General features: G+C 39.6%; 1 protein-coding gene across 5 annotated transcripts in view; it reads right to left on the bottom strand.

The window, feature by feature from the left end:
* Ube4B (Ubiquitination factor E4B) overlaps nt 1–22,931 on the bottom strand; it is a 679,226-nt gene that overhangs the window by 134,017 nt on the left and 522,278 nt on the right. For all 5 annotated transcript variants that reach the window (XM_076183024.1, XM_076183023.1, XM_076183022.1 and 2 more), the window contains 2 exons: nt 9,230–9,314; nt 903–1,012 (listed from right to left, as the gene is read on the bottom strand). In XM_076183024.1, coding sequence (XP_076039139.1) covers nt 903–1,012; nt 9,230–9,314 — 195 coding nt within the window. The remainder of the gene's footprint in view (nt 1–902; nt 1,013–9,229; nt 9,315–22,931) is intronic.

The following is a 22,931-nucleotide window of genomic DNA, read 5'->3' as shown; positions in this document are numbered from 1 at the left end:
CTTCAATATCTCTAAGTGTAGCGTGTTAAACATAGGGCTACACAACCCCGAAAATAGATACAGCTTATACAACACACTTTTAGAGAAAACTGAGTGCAAGAGAGACTTAGGAGTTCTAGTGAGTCTGGACCTTAAAACCAGGAAACAGTGTATTAGCACCAGAAATAAAACTAACAGTGCATTAGGTTTCATTGCTAGGACGGTAACGAATAGAAGGGCTGAGGTAATTATCAAACTCTAGCGATAGTTAGACCCATCCTTGACTATGTGGTACAGTTTTGGTCTCCGTCCTACAGAATGGACATCAATTCACCAGAATCAGTACAGAGAAGAATGACCAAAATGATACATGGACTCAGAAATTTGCCTTACGAAGAGAGGCTTAGGTACCTTAACTTACAGTCTATGGGAAGATGCAGAGTGTGGGGTGATCTAATAGAGGTGTTCAAGTGGATCAAAGGCTTTAACAAGGGTGATGCAAATACGGTCATCATATTAAAACAACAGGGCAGGACTCACAGTAATGAATTTAAATTGGAGAAATTTAAATTTAAGAAATGATTAGACAACTTTATGGATGGGGATGACAGGTGGTGATCGATACGGAGCTGCCTACTGTAGGCCTTATGGTCTCTTGCAGTCTCCTTCATCCTTATGTTCTTTTATGTAATGGATGTGCACTTTGACTCAGCCACTTTCTTTTACAAAGGGATAGGACCTTTCATATGTACATGTACAAAAGCTGGTCTTATCTATACATATAGTTGCCAACCATAATGAAAGCCCCATCTGTATATCTACCACCAACCACAAATCTCCTTCCCATCCCTGTACCAAATGAATCATTGGTGAGCAAACATTATGGATTCATGTATACAACCACTCTACTGCTCCATCTCTACCTGCATTGCCTCTCATCTGTAGCTAGCTGCCTCTGTCTTGATTGCTGCTGTTCACGAGTTTGCTTGGACCATCTTCCATCTTCCATCTCCTCCTGAACCTCATGGATTCTCTGCAATACACACAAGAAGACAAGAAAATTAAACCAAGATTATGAAACAACAGAGGAAGAAAAGGAAAATGTGTAATAGATATATACTAAAACTTGGGCAATAGGATGGAAAGACTGTATTAAAGTTGGATGGTGATACGAATGCTGTCATGCCAGTGTGGTTCTTGGTTGTTATTGGAGGGATTTCTGTAGAGCTGAATCTGGGGAGTTTGCTTGAGTATGAAATTTGGTGGTCAGCCTTGGAGTACTTGTTTTGTGATCTGAATGCACAAGTAATTTTGTATAGATGTATTGGGAGGTGCTGGTGATAGGTTGCCATAAATGTCTGAGTAGTACGCTGATGAAATTAAATAGTGCAAGTGAGAGTATTGCTCCTTGAGGTATCCCACTGTATAAACATTTCATCCCAGATAGTTGATTGTTCCGGGGATTACTCTGCTCTCTCTTGCAGCCAAAAAATTTGTGATCCATTTTTTCTCATTATCCAGGATGTCTGTCTCTATAAAAAATTTTGATGTGTTTGGTGGCTGTATCAAATGCCTTATCATTATTTCCTGAGTTACTTCTTTGTGTGGAGAGAGGCTGGAGGAAGTGAAAAGCTTTAAGTATTTGGGATCACATGTGGCAGGAAAGGGAGGAGAGGAGGTAGAGATAAATAGTAGATTGAGAGAAGCAAGTATTTGGGGATTAAAAAGTGTCATAAGAAATAAACATTTGGGAATGGATGCAAAGAGGAGATTGTGCTAGTGTCTTTGTTTGGGGCAGAGACTTGGAGTTTAAGAGAGGCAGGAAGGAAAAGTTTGAATGTGATTGAGATGAAATATCTGAAGTATGGTAGGGATTACAAGGTTGGAAAGAGTGAGAAATGAGATGAGGAGTGGGAGTGGGAAAGGAGATGACAGAGCTGATGAAAGAATATTGGGATGGTTTGGACACATGGAAAGAATGAAGAAAGATTAGTAAAGGAGATATGGAAGGCAGAGGTAGGAGTGAATTTGAGAGGATGATTGAGGATGAGATGGATGGATGGGGTGAATGGGACATTGAGCAAGAGGAGAATGTCTGTTGAGCAAGGAAGGGAGCATGCAGGAGATAGGGATGAGTGGAGAGTGGTTGTGTATAGATGATAGTGTTATGCAAGGGAGGGGTGGGGGATAGGGGTGTTTATGTGTGAATGATATTTTGACACAACCTGAAGGTATTTCTCCTAGTCTTCTCTTTCTCTGCATGAAGCAACGGAGAGGGGGTCGCTGATTAAGTGAGGTGGCCTTGCTGTGGATTTACTGTGTCTTGCTACATTGCTTCTGACCCAGGACAGTGGGTGGGATACAGGGATGACCTATCATCCATGAGGAGCTAAGATGAGAGGGAGGAGAGGGTGGTGGAGGGGAGTGGAATAGTTGACAGTAGGTACATGACTTGGACTTGGCTACCTCCCTTATAACAGGGAAAAAGCTTCTGGTATAAAGATATACTTCTCTGAACAAGTACGGAATGTCTGCTGAGCAGGGAAGGGAGTAGGCAGGGAATGTGTGTGAATGGAGAATGGTTGTGTACGGATGATATTTTGATGCAGCCTGAAGGGATTTCTCCCCATCTTTTCTATTTTTCACATAAGGGGACAAGGGAGGGTGGGTTGCCATGTTAATGTAGCAGTCCTACTATGGATGTGCTGTGTCTTGCTGCATTGCTTCTGACCTTAGCAGTAGGCAGGAGACTGGGATGTCCCTTTATTCACGAGGAGCTAAGATGAGAAGGAAACAATGGGTGGTGCATGGAAGTGGAGTGGTTGGATGTGAGTGTATGCCTCCCTTTATATGGGAGATAGCCAAGTCAAAGGCACATACCCACTCCCACCCATTCCACTCGCCTCCACCACCCCCTCCTCATCTCATCTTAATTCCACATGGATGACAAATCATTTCTGTATCCCACCCACTGCCCTGGGTCAGAAGCAATGTAGCAAGACACAGTAGGACACACTTGGACATGAAGGAGTTAATAATGCAGCTGGGAGTAGTGCTCCTTGGAGTAAGCCAACAAGAATATTCCAGAATTACATCACTGGTGTGTATGTCTGTGCAACATAAACACATAGTCCTATTTATCCTACCATAGTGTAAAATTGTCTGGGGTGTATGCCACTGTTACTTGTACATACATATACCAAGGCTTTTTCCCCCTTTCAAGGGAGGTAGCCAAAAAGAAAAAGGCATAAAAAACATTCCCACCCATTTCATCCCTAAATACACTCCACTCCCCTCCACCCTCCCTCTTATCTTGGCACCTCCTGGATGATGGGTCATCCCTGCACCTTGTCCACTGCCCTGGGTCAGAGGCAGTGTCGCAAGATACAGCACATCCACAGCAAGGCTGCTTCATTAAGTTGGCGACCCCCCCTGCAGAAGAGGAGAAGACGGGGAGAAATCCCTTTGGGCTGCGTCAAATTTTGCTCACACATACTACCTCACCCCCCATCCCCTCACCCCTTCCACCTCATACATCACAACATCATCCATATACATCCATTCTCCATTCACCCCTGTCTTCTGTCCCCTCCTGTCCTTCCTCAACAGACATTCCCCTCTTCCCCAAAGCCCCCTTCACCCCATCCATCCATCTCACCCTAGGACGCCCCCTCATGTTCACTTCCTCCACATCTGCCTTCCATACCTCTTTTACTAGTCTTTCTTCACTCACTTTCCATGTGTCCAAACCATCCTAATACTCTTTTATCCACCCTATCTCCCAACTCCTTTACCACCCCTGTTCTCCTCCTCACCTCCTCATTTCTCACGCTATCCAGCCTGGTAAACCCCATCATACTTCTCAGACACCTTATCTCATGGTCAGATAGTGAACATTCCAAATTATTGGAAGAAACAATAAAGGTGCTAAACGAGGTACTGAAAGGTGGAAACATAGTAATCATGGGCAATTTTAATGCAAAACACATAATTTGGGAAGAAATGACAGTTAAAGAGGGAGATGAACTCTGGAGCAACACACTACTAGATATGACAATTGAATATACTCTAACACAATGGGTTAAGGAAAATACTAGATACAATATAGGATTAAGGGGGTACGCGACACCTGGGGGGGGGGGGTGAATTTGGTCAAGATATAGCATTTTTCAAAACTGTGTTCAAAATGTTTGTATACCATTTAGAAATAAATCCCGACAAATAATTTTCCAGCGGCGCGCAATTTAAATGTCTTGCGCAGGGGTTTAAATGGACGGAGTTAAAGGCGCAACCCACACTAGAGGTGGGCGTGCCACTTAGGACCTTCAGGCGCATCGAATAATGTCGAAATTCGATTGAATTTACGCTCGCCCTATGCTTCAACGGCCAGTATGAGGGTGGAGGGGAAGGGAGGAAGGTGGAGGGATAGCTTTTGCCAACTTAGAGCTCAGCTGGACGTCAGTTACCTACTAGCTTTGAAAGAAAAAGTACACATGTCTCATGAGCTCTCCTGGCAATATATTACCTTAGCTAGTACATATTACTCATTAGTACAGTCATCATGGGTAGCAAAAAGAACATCTACAATGACAAAAAAAAAAACAGTTAAAGATGGCAAACAGTCAAAGACGACTAGCCTAGACCTCACCACCTCTCACTCCACCACTGCCCTCACTTCCACCTCTCTCAACATATGTAGCCAGGTTCTACACCATGAAGTACTTTATTCATCTCAAATACAGCAAGAAAATTAGATATTAGTTATGAAATTGTACAGAGGGGAGATAAGAATGAATGTGAATTTATGATTGTGGAGAAGAGCAGTTTTTTGCCCAACTTTACCAGTAGTAAAAGTTACTATCGATGGTTCGTGGAGTAAGTGAGGATTCACTTCCAAAGGCACCCACTGCTGGTTAAAATAAACCTCTTTCCAATTATTTAGATACCCTGAAGACCCCCAGCAGTGAGGTTTCATATGAAGAAACCGACAAATGTGCAAAAAAAAGCAAATTATATGATGGTGTCGTCTGTGCGTCGCCACTACTGTGATATACTTATACTTTAGTTTTTCATTATTTAAAGTACTTATAATTAAAATATGTTGATGATTTTTACTGTACTTATCCATTATATAATAAGAATTAAGCCATGAAAAAATCAGTCAAATTGGTGAAAGTATAAGCAAATTACAGATACATTTATATTTCAAGTCGTCACATCTCCGTTCGATATTTTTTTTTTTTACTTTTTTCAATCATAAAAAATCTAAAATACATCAGATCTAGATGAAACTTACAGGAAGTATTACATTTAGTAACTGCTAGGGCCGGTCATTCAAATATTTTGAATAAGATGAAAGAGTTAGGAGTAATAATGGAAGCAAGACAAAAATAAATGTCATTTTTCACGATTTTTGCCGGACATTAAAATTGAAATGCCTGTATGCAAAAGTATAAAGGAAACTGTTCAATTACTCAATGACCGGCCCTAGGTGTGCCTACTGACTAATCATAGCCAAAATATAAAACAAATTGGTCCACGTATTATGATGCTGTGCAATTTTAACCCCTTCCATACGGTGCCGCACACATAGGCGTCATGAGGAGCAAGTGGATTCGCGACGCTGCCATATCGGCGTCTTGATTATATTTATTGTAGTCGCCCCTGTGTTTTTACATTCTCCCAAATGTGCCCTGAATCCCATTCTCTGTGGTTTTCAAAATTCGCGGATGAAAGAGAGAACGATCGATATAAGCGGTGACTATATTTTATGATGCGAGTATTATTACAACACGTCGTACGGCTGGCATTGGCTGCTGCCCGCGAGATTTAAGTCCGGAGTGAAGTGGTTAAATGTCACTACTGGTATATGTACATGTGTACATGAGTACATACATCATTCTGTTTCACCTAAAATGTAGGCAACATGGATACCTATTTACCTGAGAAGTTTCAGCTCTTTACTCTAAATAGTTTAGAAAATGACCCCTAGGTGTCGCGTACCCCCTTAATGAGGAACCATCAAAACTAAACCTAATATTAACTTCTGAACCAGACATTGTAAACAGAATGGAGTATAAAACACCAATTGGAAAGAGTGACCATATACTAATAGAGTTTGAATTAAAAGAACAAAACAATATAGACAGAAATGATAAACATAGAGAAGGAAAATTTATGTACAACAAAATGGACTTTGTAAAGTTAACCACTTCCATACGGTGACGCCTACGTAGGCGGTATGAGGAGCAAGTGGGTACTCGATGATGCCGATGTCGGCATCTTGATTATATTTATTGTAATCGTACCTACGTAATCTCCATTCTCTCTAAACTGGCTTCATCAATTTTCTAAGGTTATCAAAATACACAGGTGAAAGAGAACGAATGATTGAGCACTGACTTTATTTTTTATAATGCGATTATTATGACGCAACATCGCACGTCGGGCAGCTAATGCTGCCAGACGTGCGATGTGCCCCATAGTGAAGAGGTTAAGGAAATTCTTCCAAAACGCAAATTGATATAGGTTCTCAAAAGAGGAAACAAACATGAAAGACAAATGGAACATATTTAAAGAAAATTATAAAGAGTTAACAAATATGTACCAAAAAAGAAACAAAAGGAAATTTATATAAAATGTTGGTTTAACAAAAGATGTAGTGAGGCTAAAGCCAACAGAGATAAAGCGTGAAAAAAATGGAAGATAGAAAAACATCCAAATGGCAAACATAAAAAATTTAGAAATGAATATGTAAACATACGCAGGAAAGAAAAAGAAAAAAAAAAGAATATGAAAGGGATATTATAAACAAATGTAAGGATCAACCAAAAATCTTTTACAGATACAGTATGTATATGACAAACTAAAAGACAAGCATGATATAGTTAAATTGTGTGAAGGAGATAAAGAGTACATAGATGCCAAACATTTGGAAAACAAAATAATAAACCTCAAACAATTTGGTTTTAGAAGTGGAAGATCGTGGACCACAAATCTAATCTGCTTTTACTCCAGACTAATTGGGATAATACATGAAAGAGATAGATGGGCAGACTGTGCCTTCCTGGATTTGCAGAAAGCTTTTGACAAGGTACCACACAAAAAATTAATAAGCAAAATTGAAAAAAAAAGAAAAAAAAGGAGGAATTCATGGCAAACTGTTGGAATGGATGAAGGACTTCTTAACCGGGAGAAAAATGAGAGTGGTACTTAGAGACAAAATTCGAAATGGGAAGATAAAAAAATTGGCATCCCACAAGGCTCTGTTTTGGCTCCCTTAATGTTTGCCACATACATAAATGATATGGACGATGGTGTAAATTGGTACATGAATTTTTTTGCCGACGATGTTAAATTACTCAAGAGAGTGAAGGCAGAAGAAGATTCCAGATTGCTACAAGATGACCTGCATAAAGTATGGGAATGGAGCCAGAAATATGAGATGAATTTCAACATCAAGAAATGTAGCATAATGGAATTTGGAAAAGACAAAAATAGAGTTTCAGGAAAATATACGACGGGAAACAAGGTAGTAAAGAAAGTAAACTCAGAGAGGGACCTACGTGTAATCATCTCAATTGACTTGACACTCGACAAACATGTAAACAAGTTATTCGGAGAGACCTACAATTTATTAAGATCAATGAAAGTGGCCTTCGACTACATGGATGAGGAGATGGTTAAGAAATTGTTACATTGATAAGACCGAAATTAGAATATGCTATATCAATGTGGGCACCTAGCACAAAGAAAAACGCAAAGAAATTAGAAAGAATCCAAAGAGCGGCAACAAAGAGGAAGTGGATAGTTTTAGATATTTGGGTGCAAATGTGGCAGGAAAAGGTGGAGTGAAGGTGGAGGTAGAATGTAGATTGAGAGAAGCAAGTAAATGCCTTGGTGGATTGAAGAGTGTAATGAGAAATAGACATTTGGGAATGGATGCTAAGAGGAGACTATATGAAGGAGTGATTGTGCCAACAGCACTGTATGGGGCAGAAACATGGAACATAAGAGAGAAGGAGTTTGAATGTGTTTGAGATGAGGTGCCTGAGAAGTATGATGGGGGTTACTAGGCTGGATAGAGTGAGAAATGAGGTGAGGAGGAGAACAGGGGTGGAAAGGAAGTTGGGAGATAGGGTTGATGAAAGAGTATTAGGATGTTTTGGACACATGGAAAGAATGAGTGAAGAAAGACTAGTAAAAGAGGTATGGAAAGCAGATGTGGAGGTAGTGAACATGAGGGGACATCCTAGGATGAGATGGATGGATGGGGTGAAGGGGGCTTTGGGGAAAAGGGGAATGTCTGTTGAGGAAGGACGGGAGAGGACAGAAGACAGGGGTGAATGGAGAATGGTTGTATATGGATGATGATGTGATGCATGAGATGGAATGGGTGGGGGGATGGGGGATGAGGTAGTATGTGTCAGCAAAATTTGACACAGCCCGAAGGGATTTCTCCCTGTCTTCTCCTTTTATGCATGGGGGGACGGAGAGAGGGGGTTGCCGATTTAATGAAGCGGCCTTGCTGTGGATGTGCTGTGTCTTGCGACACTGCTTCTGACCCAGGGCAGTGGACAAGGTGCAGGGATGACCCGTCATCCAGGAGGTGCTAAGATAAGAGGGAGGGTGGAGAGGGTGTGGAGTGTATTTAGGGATGGAATGGGTGGGAATGATTTTATGCCTTTCTTTTTTGGCTACCTCCTTTGTAAGGGAGAAGAAGCCTTGGTATATGTATATGTATGTACATATATCTTTTGGCTTTTTATGGATTTGGAGAGACCATATAACAGGGCTGACAGCGGGGCAGTATTTCTAATTTATATTTCTTCAGATTGTTTTTTGCGTTATTACTTTACAAAGCTGAACACTCCAATATGCAACTCTTCCTGCCCATTTTGAACAAAAATACCATGATGCCATTTTCCACTATGTAGGTATTTATATTTGCAATTTTATTTTATTATTTGGAAGTTAAAGTTTTTGTAATTTTACATAACTTAAACAGTAATTGTGGGTGACCACTTAAAAAAATATTTGATCCAACCCTGCTAGTCTGACACCAAAATGTTGTCACAGTCATTACATCACTCAAGATTTCTGCTGGTTGTGTATTTTCAAGTTACTGTGTTGTTCAAATATCACACTGCACATGGACTGAATAAAGTATAACTTTACATTTAGGTTAAATTTTATTAGGTACCTTCCAAACTAACCTATGTTCATCAACTGATACATAAAGTACACCTACCTTTAAGGCATCTAATGACTCATCTAGAAGAAATGTTGTGTCATTCATGAGCAGATTAACAAACTTGACAAACTCCTTCCCAGAACTGTAGTGAAAAAAGTATTAAAAATATATATATATATATATATCATAGTGTATATATAAAGAAATACAAGTAAAATTATTTCAATACAGGTTTAAGTAATCAAATGACCCAAATCTGGTTCTGGTTGGAAATCTGCTCCTGGACTCTTTTATGTACTGACTTCTCATAGGATAATTTTACAGAGTGCAGGATACCTAATCCCTTCTCTCCATCCCATGTTATTGGTGGCAGAAGTAAAAGTACCCCATCTGAAGTATTGGCTGCATGTTATTGTGGAGTTAAAAGCTGCTCAGAAGCATACTTTAGGATATATTGGGTGCCCCTACGGACCACAGCCACACATCATTTTGTCTGTGGAGGAAATCTCTATTCATAGACAAAAGATGATACTTTATTATACTGTGACTGCCCCTCCATTATAATGTCCCTCATTCTTAAAACTGTCCTGTACCACTTCTCTGAATGTTCATTTCCTTTTTTTGCCAAACCCTGTAGTGGTGAAGAATACTCCCACTGAGTTTTCCCACTTGAGTTGAAAAAAAAAGGGGGTATTCCTAAATAAAAGCTAAGGCATATGAAGGTCTGGGAGTTTTCAAACCAGAACCCTAATGTTTGGTTCTTTAAAAGAGTGCATAGGGTTTAGGGAGAAATGTCAATGTAGTGGTACTGGGAGGCCTTAATGCTAGAGTCACAAATAAACCAATAGATGGTGTGGTAGGAAAGTGTGGAGTTCCAGGAAAAAATAAAAATGGAGAGCTGATGGTAATGTGTCTGGAGAGTTGATGATAGCAAATACATTGTTTAGGAAGAAAGTCAAGCATAAGTACATATGGGAGAGGGTGTTGGTTGGAAAGGTGGTAGATAGGTCTTTAATGGACTACATAATGGTAACCAGGAGAAGAGTAGGAAGAATTTTGTTCTAAGGGGAGAGAGTGGGGGAATATCAGATCATTTTCTGGTGGAAGGTAAGTTGTGGGTGGTGGATAGATGGAGAAAGAGGAAAAGGACAGAAGGTAGGGAGGTTCTTTGAGTAAACTGCTTAAATAAGAAAGGAGTACAAGAAGCTGAGAGAGGAGTAGGAGGGAGTGAAGGAGGAATGGGGATGGTTAAAGGAAGAGGTCACAAGGTGTGCAAAATTTGTGTGTGGAACAAGGTGGATGGGAGGAAATGGAAGGGTAGTGAGGGTAGAATCATGAAGCAAAGAAGATTGTAGAAGAGAAAAAGCAAGCATTCAAAGATTAGTTACAGAATAAAACAAGAGAATCATACAAGAGGTAACAAGAAAAGAGAAATAAAGCATAAGATAAAGGAGGCAAACTGGAGAGTGGGTGTGAAATGGGGTAAGAGATTGACAGAAAATTTTGAAAGTAGTAAAAAGATGTTTTGGAAAGAAATTTAAAGAGGAAGAGGACGCAAATTAAGTAGAGAAGAAAAGGTAAGATGCTCCGATGGAGATATGATAATGGAGGAGACAGCAGTAAGAGGAAAATTAGCAGAGTATTTTAGGGAGTTGCTAAATGTGATGTCGTGAGATTTTGCTTGGTGTCTTTGTGCCACAGGTCGGACGCGCCGACCTCAGGTCGCGCGTCCTGAGCAGCTGGCCATGCCCTCAAGCCAGGTCGCGTCGCCGGGTCAGAGTGTGATTGGCGCAGGTCAATTTGCGCACGACCCGTAGCGACTGCGATTGGCTGCAGATTTCCACATGGCTTTTGGGCATAGCGCTCAGACCTCGCGACCCAAGTGGCGACACACTTCTTCGACATAACCCACACAGTGAGTACCATCTCCTTACCTTGCTCTCGCTAACAAGTGAATTATAGTTAGATATTTTTGCCTCCGTGCACACACACATAATAAAAGCAAGAAACACCAACAGTGTTTTTGTCAGCCTACACACCCATGCTTGGCTAACCTACCATAGTGAAGGATAGGAAGGGAAAGGTAGTTGCAGTGGGAAGCACTAAGAAAATGACAGTAATGAATGAAGAAAATGGAGGAAAAATAAGAAAAGATGGGGTGAAAGCAATTATTAAAATGATGAGAGCAGGTAAGGCACCTGGGCTGGATGGATGTCATGTGGAGTGTCTACAAAAGGGAGGTACAGTGATGGTGGAGTGGCTGGTGAGCTTGTTTAATGTTTGTCTAAAAGAGGGTAGAGTGCCAGAGAACTGGAGGAGTACCTGTACAGTGAGACCTCTCGTTAACGGATGTTAATTAGCTATGTTTGCGGTGTTTTCGGTGTTTTTGGTGCTGTTGTTTGGTGCATGCAATCACTATGCCACCCAAAAACCACTCCAAATCAACAGATTATTCACATCAACAGACAGTTACACCCCTTTTAGTCCGTTAATGAGAGGTAGTACTATATAGTTCCACTTTACATGGGAAAGAAAAGGGGACAAGTGTGAGTGTAGTACAGACCTGTTCAAAAAACAACTTTTTCATATTTTCATACATTACTTTTTCCCATGCTTTTTGACCTGAAAATGCCAAAAATTACACAAATTTTTATCTAGGATGTATGGAAACATTACTGCATGGAGGCTGAATTTTTTTGCTATTTTACCAAAAGGGCCAATTTTGAGGCATTTCTAACCATATTTTGTGGTGTAATTTTGATCTATCCAAGATAAAACAACAAATTAGGTACCAAATGAAAAAACAGAATCTACTCTACTGTACATACAGCAACCATTAGAATTGATTAATTTTCCCATGAATTTGAAAAGATATGAAATTGATGAAAATCTGGACTTTTTTACTACCCTGGGGGCATGGTTTTTTGTATGGATGTTTAAATTTTAGGTGAATTTAGACCAAAACTCTTACATAATTTCAGCATTTAATTTCATATTTACAGAAGCCTGTTAATGATGTTGGGCAATACTGAAAAGTAAAAAACCACGGCCAACACAGAAACTTGATCCAAATCCAGAAAACTATCTATAAGATACTTCACAATGGCATTAAGCAAGGAGCTACAAGGACACACAGTTGATGTCTCAGAACCTCCACCTGCTGTTCACAAGCAAGCACCAAGTCAGGTGTCCACCAGATCTCTCACTGAAACTTTCCTAGTCGGATACCCTTCAGCTTGCATCAGTGGTTCTCAGCTTCCCACCTACAGATAAGCATTCCAGTACTTCCTTTACCTCCAAAGTTTACCAGAAAATACAGGGAAACCCATGATTCAAGACCTTCCCTATGAAACTGTTGAATCTATCATCCCATATTGGCAGATGGCTAGGATCAAGATGATGAGCGTCAGAACTGCATGAAGCTCTTCATGAAACTCCATGACAAACACAGAGCACTGATGAAGAGCAAAGGAAGAACAAGTGACCCTGGAGGAATGAGGAGTGCATTTGTCTTTGAACTGGGCAGCCTGTTCAACATAGCTCCAGATGCTGTCCATGATATAGAGAGCAACAGACTTATCCAGGGAGAAGAAAGATGAGGACATGAGGTTCTACCAGGACCAGAGTTGCATGTTGGGTCATGACAAGATCTTTGAGACAAGATCCCAGCAACAAGTAGGCCAGACTGAGAGGCAACTGCAAAGGCAAGAACAAGGTAATCATACTTTCATATTTTTACTAATCATGCTTTTGAATATCACAACAAACTGGAAGTTTTACAGGTTTACCACATTGTATTATTTTGCAGTTTTACATGATTACCACATTCTATTCTTTTGCAGCTCCAGCAGAACAAGAGCTGACTACAAGGAAATGGCTGAGCTCACTGTGATTATTCTTAGAGGCACCTCCCTGTGGGATTCACTGGAGTCAACCAGGGGCCATTCACCAGGCCAGATGGATGGCCAGGAACTTGTATTCCATGAAGATGATGCTGTTTTGTGACCAGCTTGAGTATGATGAAGAGACTTGCAAAGCTGGAACGACTCAACATCTTCCTGGCGCTGTTCTACACACCAATGTGAATGATGTCTAACATCTGCTGCAGATGCTCCTGTGAATGATCTTCAGCTAATCCAAGACATGTTGAGGTAAAAGAGATCAGACCCAGAGGTTGCTGAAGCAGTTCTTCATTAGATGGAAAATCACAAGTGGTACTTGACACAAGAAGCCGCATTTGCACTCTTTAGCAGCAAACTGAGTGACAAGCCGAAACACAATATTGCTACTCAGCTGCATGCCACTCAGAAGCCAGACAGCTTCATTAGGGGAAAACCTGTGTTTCAGAAGGTGACAGCCAAGACCACATTAGATTTCATTGGTCTGGAATCCCACCTTCTGCTAGACATCTTCAGCATTGGACCTGACTGGCTTCTGAATTGGGTTGAATCATGGCCAGAGGACTAAAAGAAAACCTTAGAATATGTGAGAAACCTCAGAGTGAATGACATCGCTGAGCATGGAGGATGAGTGATTTTGCAAATGTCATCACCACAGATCCCAAGCAGAGGGAATATATCTTCCATGCTGTGGCATACAACAGTGCTTCGAAAGCTTTAAGAAGCAAACACTTAACAAATGACTGTGTAACATTATTTTGATACATATAACCATGATAATTTTGGTAGTTTCAGTTGACTTGTTACAAAATTACACTTTCCATATTGTACATGTCAAATGTATGGAAGTTTGTTATATTTCTGTAATTATAAATAACATGCCATTTTCTGTACAATGTTAATTATATTGTACACATTCAAAAGAGCATTAAATTTTTTTTAATTTGATAACTATTCTGTTGCTCTATCTTCCTCCATGCAAAAACCTTGTCTCCAGGTTAGTAAAAAAGTAAAGATTTTCAACAATTTCTTATCTATTAAATGGTTGATATATGTAGAGTAGATCCTGCTCATTCATTTGGTACCTAATTTGTTGCTCTATCTTGCATACATGAAAAAATTATGCCACAAAGATGCTTAGAAATGCATAAAATTGGTCCTTTTGTTACACACACACACACACATATATATATATATATATATATATATATATATATATATACATACCAAAGACTTTTTTCCCCCTTAACCCCTTCGTTACCAACCCATCACCCTTACGTAAACAAACGTTTCAAACCATCCCACGAATGGCTGGAGCCTTATGTTTGTAAACACAGACACTTGCCACCACGTGGGTAGAAATAACCCAGAAACCGAGTCCTTGAGAGCCCTCAATACACTCAGCTTATAACTGTGACACGTGCGTGTCACGGGGAGCACGCTCGGTTCCTGGAGGGTGCACTCAGCCGTGACATGCAGGTGTCACAAAACACACATCTGGTACTCAAGGGGTTAAGGAGGTTGCCAAAAAGAAAAAGGCAAAGAAACCACTCCCACCCATTCCATCCTATACATATTCCACTCCCCTCCACCCTCCCTCTCATCTTGGCACCTCCTGGATGACAAGTCATCCCTGCATCCTGTCCACTGCCCTGGGTCAGAAGCAGTTTCGCAAGACACAGCACATCCACAGCAAGACCTCTTTATTAATTTGGCAACCCCCCCTCTCTGTCCCCTCATGTAGAAAAGGAGAAGATAGAGAGAAATCCCTTCGGGCTGCGTCAAATCATTTCTCATACATACTTCCTCACCACACATCCCTCACCCACTCCCCCTCATGCAGCAAAGCATCATCCATACACAACCCTTCTCCATTCACCCCTATCTTATGACCTCTCTCGTCCTTCCTCAACAGACATTCCTCTCTTTTGTAATGCCCCTTTTACCCTATCCATCCATCTCATCCTAGGACACCCCCTCATATTCACACATTCCACACATCTTTTACTAATCTTTCTTCACGCATTCTTTCCATGTGTCCAAACCATCCTAATATTCTTTCATCAACCCTATCTCCTAACTCCCTTTCCACCCCTGTTCTCCTCCTCACCTCATTTCTCACTCTATTTAGCCTAGTAACCCCTATCATACTTCTCAGACATTTCATCTCATATCAAATCTCCTCCACTCTTCCTTTCTTATGTTCCATGTTTCTGCCCCATACAGTGCTGTTGGCACAATCACTCATTCATATAATCTCTTAGAATTCATTCCCTGATGTCTATTTCTCATTACACTTTTTAACCACCAAGGCATTTACTCACTTCTCTCAATCTACACTCTATCTCCACCCCCATTCCTCCCTTCCCTACCACATTCACACCCAATTATCTACAACTATCCACTTCCTCCAGTCTCTCTCCCTTAATACTCCCAATCTTACTTTTACCCACATTTATCTTCAGCTTCCTTCTTTCACACACTCTCCCAAACTCTGTCACTAACTTCCTCAATCCCTCCTCTGATCCTGCTACAAACACAGTGTCGTCAGCAAACAACTGGCATATTTCCCACTTTTCTCCATTTTCTTTAACCATCTCCAATCCCTGACCCACTATCGTTGCATTCACCTCTCACACCACCCAATCCATGTATAGATTGAACAGCCAGGGCAACATAACACATTCCTGACAAAGTCCCACCTTTACCTCAAACCATTCACTCTCTCCATTTCTAATCCTAACACAAGCTCTACTACTATAGAAAAAACTCTTGAATGCTCTTAACAGCTTTCCTCCTATCCCATATATCTGCAGTACCTCCCACAGTGCCTTCCTGTCTACCCTGTCGTAAGCCTTTTCCAGATTCATAAAAAGCCCAAAAGACATCCTTACCTTTTCTTATAGCTTGTTCACATATCTCTCTTACCACAGAAATCTTATCTACACAACCCCTACCCGTGACTTCTATGCCTTTTTCTTTTTGGCTACCCCCCCGTGTTAGGGGGAAAAAGCCTTTGGTATATGTGTGTATGTATGTATGCCTCATGGGGGGGGATAACACTGCTTCCTTCATCCCAATGCTGTATTTTTTCTCTAGTGAAAACAGACTTGAAGTGGTTGTTCATGACTTCAGCCATTTCTAAATCTTCTGTATATTCTATATTTCTGTGGCATAGTTTCACCATTTCCTGTTTATTTTTAAGTTTACCATTCACATATCTATAGAATAGTTTGGGTTGATCTTTATATTTTTTTATGATGTCTTTCATAGTTTCCTTTTTCCTCTCTGCACATTTTTACATATTCATTTCTATGGTTGATATATATTTGCCACTTTCCAGGTTTTTTCCCCACCTTTTCCAAGCTTTATTTCTTCTGTCTTTCGCCTCACTGCATCTTCAGTTGAACCAGCACTTAGTATACACCTTTTCCTGTTTCTGTCTTGGCACATATTCATCCACTCCTTCATTATAAATTTCCATCAAAATAATTAATTTCTCTTCCACTTATCTCTCTTCATTGTAGAATTTTTCCCAATTTGCATTAAAAAAAGAAAAATTCTTAAGTATTCCAAAGTCCGTTTTGTTGTACATCAGTCTTCCTTTTCTGTATTTCTCATTTCTATCCATATATATTACCTCCTTTAGTTTAACCTCTATTAGCATGTAGTCATTCTTCCCAAATGGTGTCTTGTATTCAATTTTATCCACAATTTCTCATGTCTAAGACTCTCCAATCGAACTCCTTGCTTTCAGTCTCCATTCTCCTCACATTTTTTCTCTAGCTTCAGCTCTTAGTGTCTTCTCTCTTTCTCTTTCCTCAACATTCATTTCCTTGCAGTTAAAATCTCCCAAAAGTACCAGGTTACCTCCATCCTTCAGCATCTCGTTTAATAAATGCCTTGTACCTTCTTAACACTTTTGAATGCTCTCCCTCTTTCAAAGAGCCCGTTTTTTGGGGGCACATAAATCACCACAAACTTTGTAATTCTCATCTTGCTGTATTCAACCTTTATCATGATCATTTCCACACTGCCCTATTTGTTTCTGTTTTTAGTCCAATAATTATATAACCCATGTCCAAACTATTTGGTGGTAGTGGACCCCTTAATTTCATCTCCACATTTCCCATTATATTTGGTTTTTCTTCTGACAGGGAATCATTTAGTTTACTTGATCCTGAGATCAATCCGTCTATGTTAGTACAAGCCACTTTTAATTTTTTTCCTTCTCCATCTTGTTTTCTGTTACTTTCGTTTCGCTTACCTAGGTGTACGATTTTCTCAGCCTCATGTCTAAGACACTCCAATAGAACTCCTTGATTCCAGTCTCTGTTCTCTTCGCATTTTTTCTTTAGCTGCACCTCTTAGTGTCTTCTCTCTTTCTCTTTCCTCAACATTCATTTCTCTTTTTATCCATATATTGTTGTAATGTTCACTCTTTGCTAACTTAGCTGATTTTGCCAGTATGTCTTCTGCTACCATTAGTGATCTTAATTTTATCTTTAGAGGTCAATTTCTTTCTTTAGAATATTTTCCCATTATACAGTCGTACCTCGGTACTCGACCATAATCCGTTCTGAGGTGGTGGTCGAGCACCGATTTGTTCGAACACCGAAACCAATTTTCCCCTTATCACTGTCTTTCTTTGGACCCATTATTAAGGGCTAGAGCAACACGAAAAAGTTTAAATCTGGGAAGAAATACTCGAACAAACTGCGTACGTCTTACTCCGCTGGCGGTCTGAGTCGAACTGACGCTTACCCGCTGTTCGAGCTAGTCGAGTACCGAAAATCTGTTCGAGGTCCGATGCATTTTCTACTCGAATTTTTTGGTCGAGCACCGATTTGGTCGAGTATAGAGGCGGTCGAGTACCGAGGTACGACTGTATATACTTCTATTTTTTTCTATTTCTTGGTTATTGTCTTGTACTTTTAGAATTCTTTTTACAATTTCTTTTTCTGCTTTTTCCCTAAAGTACCTAACCAAACCATGTTTTCCCTTTAATCCATATACACCACAATAAACTTTTTTTCTATCTACTGTATCTCTGACCCAATTTGCTTTTTCTTTGATTACTTGAATAATTGTCCTTTGCATTCTCCTGCATTTGTTGTACTATTTTTTTTTTAAAGCTATCTCTTCATTTTCTCCATTTTCACTCCATTTCTTAATCTTCTGCAAATTTTCCTCACCTAAGTTTTCTTCAATTCTTTCAGACATTGCCTTTATTTTGTGATTTACCTTTTCTTAAATTCTCACTATTGGTGCTATCATTGTTTTTCACCTTTTCATTTTCACATTTAGCCTCAATTAACCCCTTTCGCACTATCATGTACATAGGTACAGGATATTGCATTCTATACGTATAAACAATCATGACCTTTACGCTTCTGATGGGATCCACCTTACCCGCAGCAGATGTTCTTACAAACCTCATTGTGAGAGTTTGTAATGAGCTAGTTCCTTTTTTGGGATAGAAGCCCAAAGGGAAGGGGAAATAGAGTGTACATGGGAAAACAGAGTAGAGTATAGCATTAATGTAGAACAATATGCCAGTATAAGACAAAATATAATTTTAGGATATAATGTTGGTAGAGGACGAAATGTTACATTAGGATGTAACGTCAAAGGACAAAATGTCATAATGGGATGTAATGACAATGGAGGACAAAAGATCACAATGGGATGTAATGATAGTGGACAAAATATCACGATAGGATGTAATGATACTGGGAGAAAATATCACGGTAGGAGGACAAAATATCATTTTAGGAAGTGATGCCGGTCAGAATGTCAATGTCAGATTGGGAGGCAAAATTAAGCAAAAGACCTGTAGATCAGATGTGGGAAATATTTAAAAATATGCTAAGATGATTCATACTTAAATTCCTTCTAAGGACAGACGTCCCCCAAATCAGGCTCGCCCAAAGTGGCTCGACAAAGAAACTGAAAAAAGTATTGCTAAAAAGAGACAGGCTTATAAGAAATATAAGTGCTCGGGTGCATCTAATGACTATAAAAGTTATGTATCAATGCAGATTTAAAAAAAGAAAAAGAAAAGAAAATGACAATACAAAATGAATATCGCTGATACATCCAAAGAGAATCCAAAAGAATTCTATAGTTATATTAGAGATAAAAAGGTTTTTAGGAATCACATTGGTCCACTATTATCTGGTGACGGTCAACTTGAATATTCAAATGAAGGAATGTGTAATATTTTAAACAATTATTTTAGCTCGGTATTCATAAATGAAACACCTCAAAGTGAACTCCAAACTGAAACCTGTGAAAAATCTAGGGTAAACTTACTACAGTAAATATAACAAAAGAAAAGATTAACCACTTCAATACGGGACTTAAATCTCGCGGGCAGCAGCCAATGCCAGCCGTACGACGTAACGAAATAATATTCGCATCATAAAATATATAGTCGCCGCTTATATCGATCGTTCTCTCTTTCACCCGCGAATTTTGAAAACCACAGAGAATGGGATTAAGGGCGCATTTGGGAGAATGTAAAAACACAGGGGCGACTACAATAAATATAATCAAGACGCCGATATGGCAGCGTCGCGAATCCACTTGCTCCTCATGACGCCTACGTGTGCGGCACCGTATGGAAGGGGTTAAAAGGTGTATAGACAAACTCAGTTAATAAAACACCAGGGCCTGACGGTTGGCATCCAAGAATCTTAAAGGAAATGAAAAATGAAATTGTTGTTCCATTAGAAATTATTTTCAAGAAATCCATCATATCCGGAGATGTCCCAAGAGAATGGAAGCTAGCTAACGTTACTCCCATTTTCAAAAAAGGTGACAAAAAGAAACCAAATAACTATAGGCCTATAAGTTTGACTTCAATTGTAGGAAAAATAATGGAAACTATCATCAGAGATGCTATCGAACATCATTTAGAAAGTAACCGTTCGATAAATGATAGCCAGCATGGTTTCAGACAGAAACGTTCTTGCGTAACTAACTTACTCGAATACTACAACACAGTTATCTCGAATTATGACAAAAGAAACAATATAGATTTAATATATTTAGACTTTGCAAAAGCTTTTGATACCGTCCCCCATGAAAGACTACTTACTAAATTAGCTTCACACAGAGTAAGTGGTAGCCTATTAAGTTGGACTAGTAATTGGTTGAATGATCGAAAACTGAGAGTTGTTTTAAATGGAAAACTTCTTGATGGAAAAATGTTACAAGTGGAGTTCCTCAGGGTTCCGTTCTTGGGCCACTTCTATTCATAGTATATATAAATGATATAGACCATGGACTAAAATCTACTGTTTCCAAGTTTGATGATAAAAAAACTGTGCAGAATGGCAAATGATCACTTAACCCCTTCCATACGGTGCCGCACACGTAGGCGTCATGAGGAGCAAGTGGATTCGCGACGCTGCCATATCGGCGTCTTGATTATATCTATTGTAGTCGCCCCTGTGTTTTTACATTCTCCCAAATGTGCCCTGAATCCCATTCTCTGTGGTTTTCAAAATTCGCGGGTGAAAGAGAGAACGATCGATATAAGCGGTGACTATATTTTATGATGCGAGTATTATTACGACACGTCATACGGCTGGCATTGGCTGCTGCCCGCGAGATTTAAGTCCCGTACTGAAGTGGTTAAACCAATTAGATATTCAAGAAGATTTAGATAAATTACAGCAATGGTCTGAAAAGTGGCTAATGAAATTTAACACAAGTAAATGCAAGGTAATGCACATAGGTAAAATAACAGTAAGTATGATTACAAGTTATTTGGAAATTCGTTAACAAAAGTGAATAGTGAAAAAGATTTTGGCGCAATTATCAGTAATGACCTCAAATCATCCAAGCATCTGAGAAAGCAAGTAAGATTCTAGGACTGATTGCGCGATCTTTTGACTTCAAAAGTCCATCACTCATTAACAAGCTATATAAATCATTAGTTCGTCCACATTTGGAATATGCCGTTTCCATATTCACCAAATCTCATTAAAGACATTGACAGACTGGAAAAAGTACAATGGCGAGCCACAAAACTGATTCCAAATATCAAAAATAAATCATATGAAAATTGACTAAAACATATGAATCTGTTTTCCCTAAAAAAGCGTAGACTCAGAGGTGACTTGATACAGGTCTTTAAAATTCTAAAGGGAATTGACATCAAAAGTTACAAAATTTTCACATTGAATGAGAATCAGACAAGAAACGATGGTCTCAAACTGTTCGGAAATAGATTCAATTTGGAAGTGGGTAGAAACAACTTTGCCAACCATGTAGTTAATGAATGGAATTCAGTTCAAAGCTTTAAGAATCATTTAGATAAACACCTAGGCAAGATGCTGTAATGATTATAATTTATTTTATATTATTTGTTTTTGTTTTTTATCATTTGTCTGTTTGATTCTCATTTATTATTAGTTATATGTCAATTTATTATTATTTACTATTTACCTGTTTGTTTATTAAACTATACCTATGCATTTATGTATTTTATTTGTTATTTACATTATCATAGTTTTTATTTATTAATTCATTATTATTATGATTTGTTCACATCCAACCTAGATATGGACCAAAAGGTCTCCTGTCTGCATGCTCCGCCTTTGTAATCCTTTGTATCCCGTCTGGGTGTAAGTAATTTTTTGCAGCTTTTAGTCTGGTGTGATTTAAAGCTTGTATACAGTTGAGTAGCTGCTTGTAAGTGCTATTATAGGGTACGGGGACTTTCCAAGACTGCCCACTTTATATGTCAGCCAATCTGAGTCTAAGGACTACACAAGTTTGTCTCAGTCTTGTTGTGGCTGGCGTGCTAATAGGATTGCCACACATTTTTTTGCCCTGTTTTGTGCCATTTTGAATTTGTCTGTGAAACTTTGTGAACATTTTCACGCATTTTGTATCATAATGTCGAGTGATGAGCTTTTGGGATCGGGCTCAGAATATGTGCCAGGTTCTTCTGATGAGTATGCGAGTGATGAACGTGAGTTTACTGACGACAGTGATACAGAATTATTCAAGAAAGTGAACCTATAGTGGAGGCTGGTTGGGGCCTTATGGCTGACCTTTTCGATGATGTCCAGCCTACCCTTGCCCCAGCATTCTCAGGTGAATCTGCCACATTCCCACATTTACTTACCCACGTGAAGTTTTCTCATACTTTATGGATAGGTGATTGGTAAGCTTTGTTTATGGATGAATGCACGAGCTGATGCTTATTTTGTGGAGACTAGGAAGAGGAGAGTCAATGGATTATTATGGGTAATCTGAACAACTACATGATACAAAAGAAGTCTTCTTGGTGAGTACCCATATTTGATTTTCTCTGTTATAATTATAAAGAAATAACCAAATAAAAAGTGATATAGCAAAGAGATATTATAGCATGCAGTTGTGTGTGGGAGATGGGTGGGCAGGTGGTATTACAGTCCTGGGGTAGCCTGAGGCGCTGTGTGTGGAAGGGGTTAAGGAGTGATTGTGCCAACAGCAATGTATGGGGCAGAAACACGGAACATAAGAGAGGAAGAGAGACGTTTGAATGTGTTTGAGATGAAATGCCTGAGAAGTATAGATGTTACTAGGTTGGATAGAGTGAGGAATAAGGTAAGGAGTGCAGGACTGGAAAGGGAGTTAGGAGATAGGGTTGATGATGGAATACTGGGATGGTTTCATGGAAAGAATGATGAAGAAAGATTAGTAAAAGAGGTGTGGAATTAGAGGTGGAAGATATGAACACAAATGGGCAACCAAGGATGAGATGGATGGATGGGGTAGAAGGGGCACTGAAAAACAGGGGAATGTCTGTTGAGGAAAGAAGGGAGAAGACAGGAGATAGGGGTGAGTGAAGAATGGATGAT

Source organism: Oratosquilla oratoria, chromosome 3, assembly GCF_046742065.1.
Source record: "Oratosquilla oratoria isolate Oo_2021 chromosome 3, ASM4674206v1, whole genome shotgun sequence".
Lineage (NCBI taxonomy): Eukaryota > Metazoa > Arthropoda > Malacostraca > Stomatopoda > Squillidae > Oratosquilla > Oratosquilla oratoria.
This window is presented reverse-complemented; position numbering and strand designations above follow the sequence as displayed.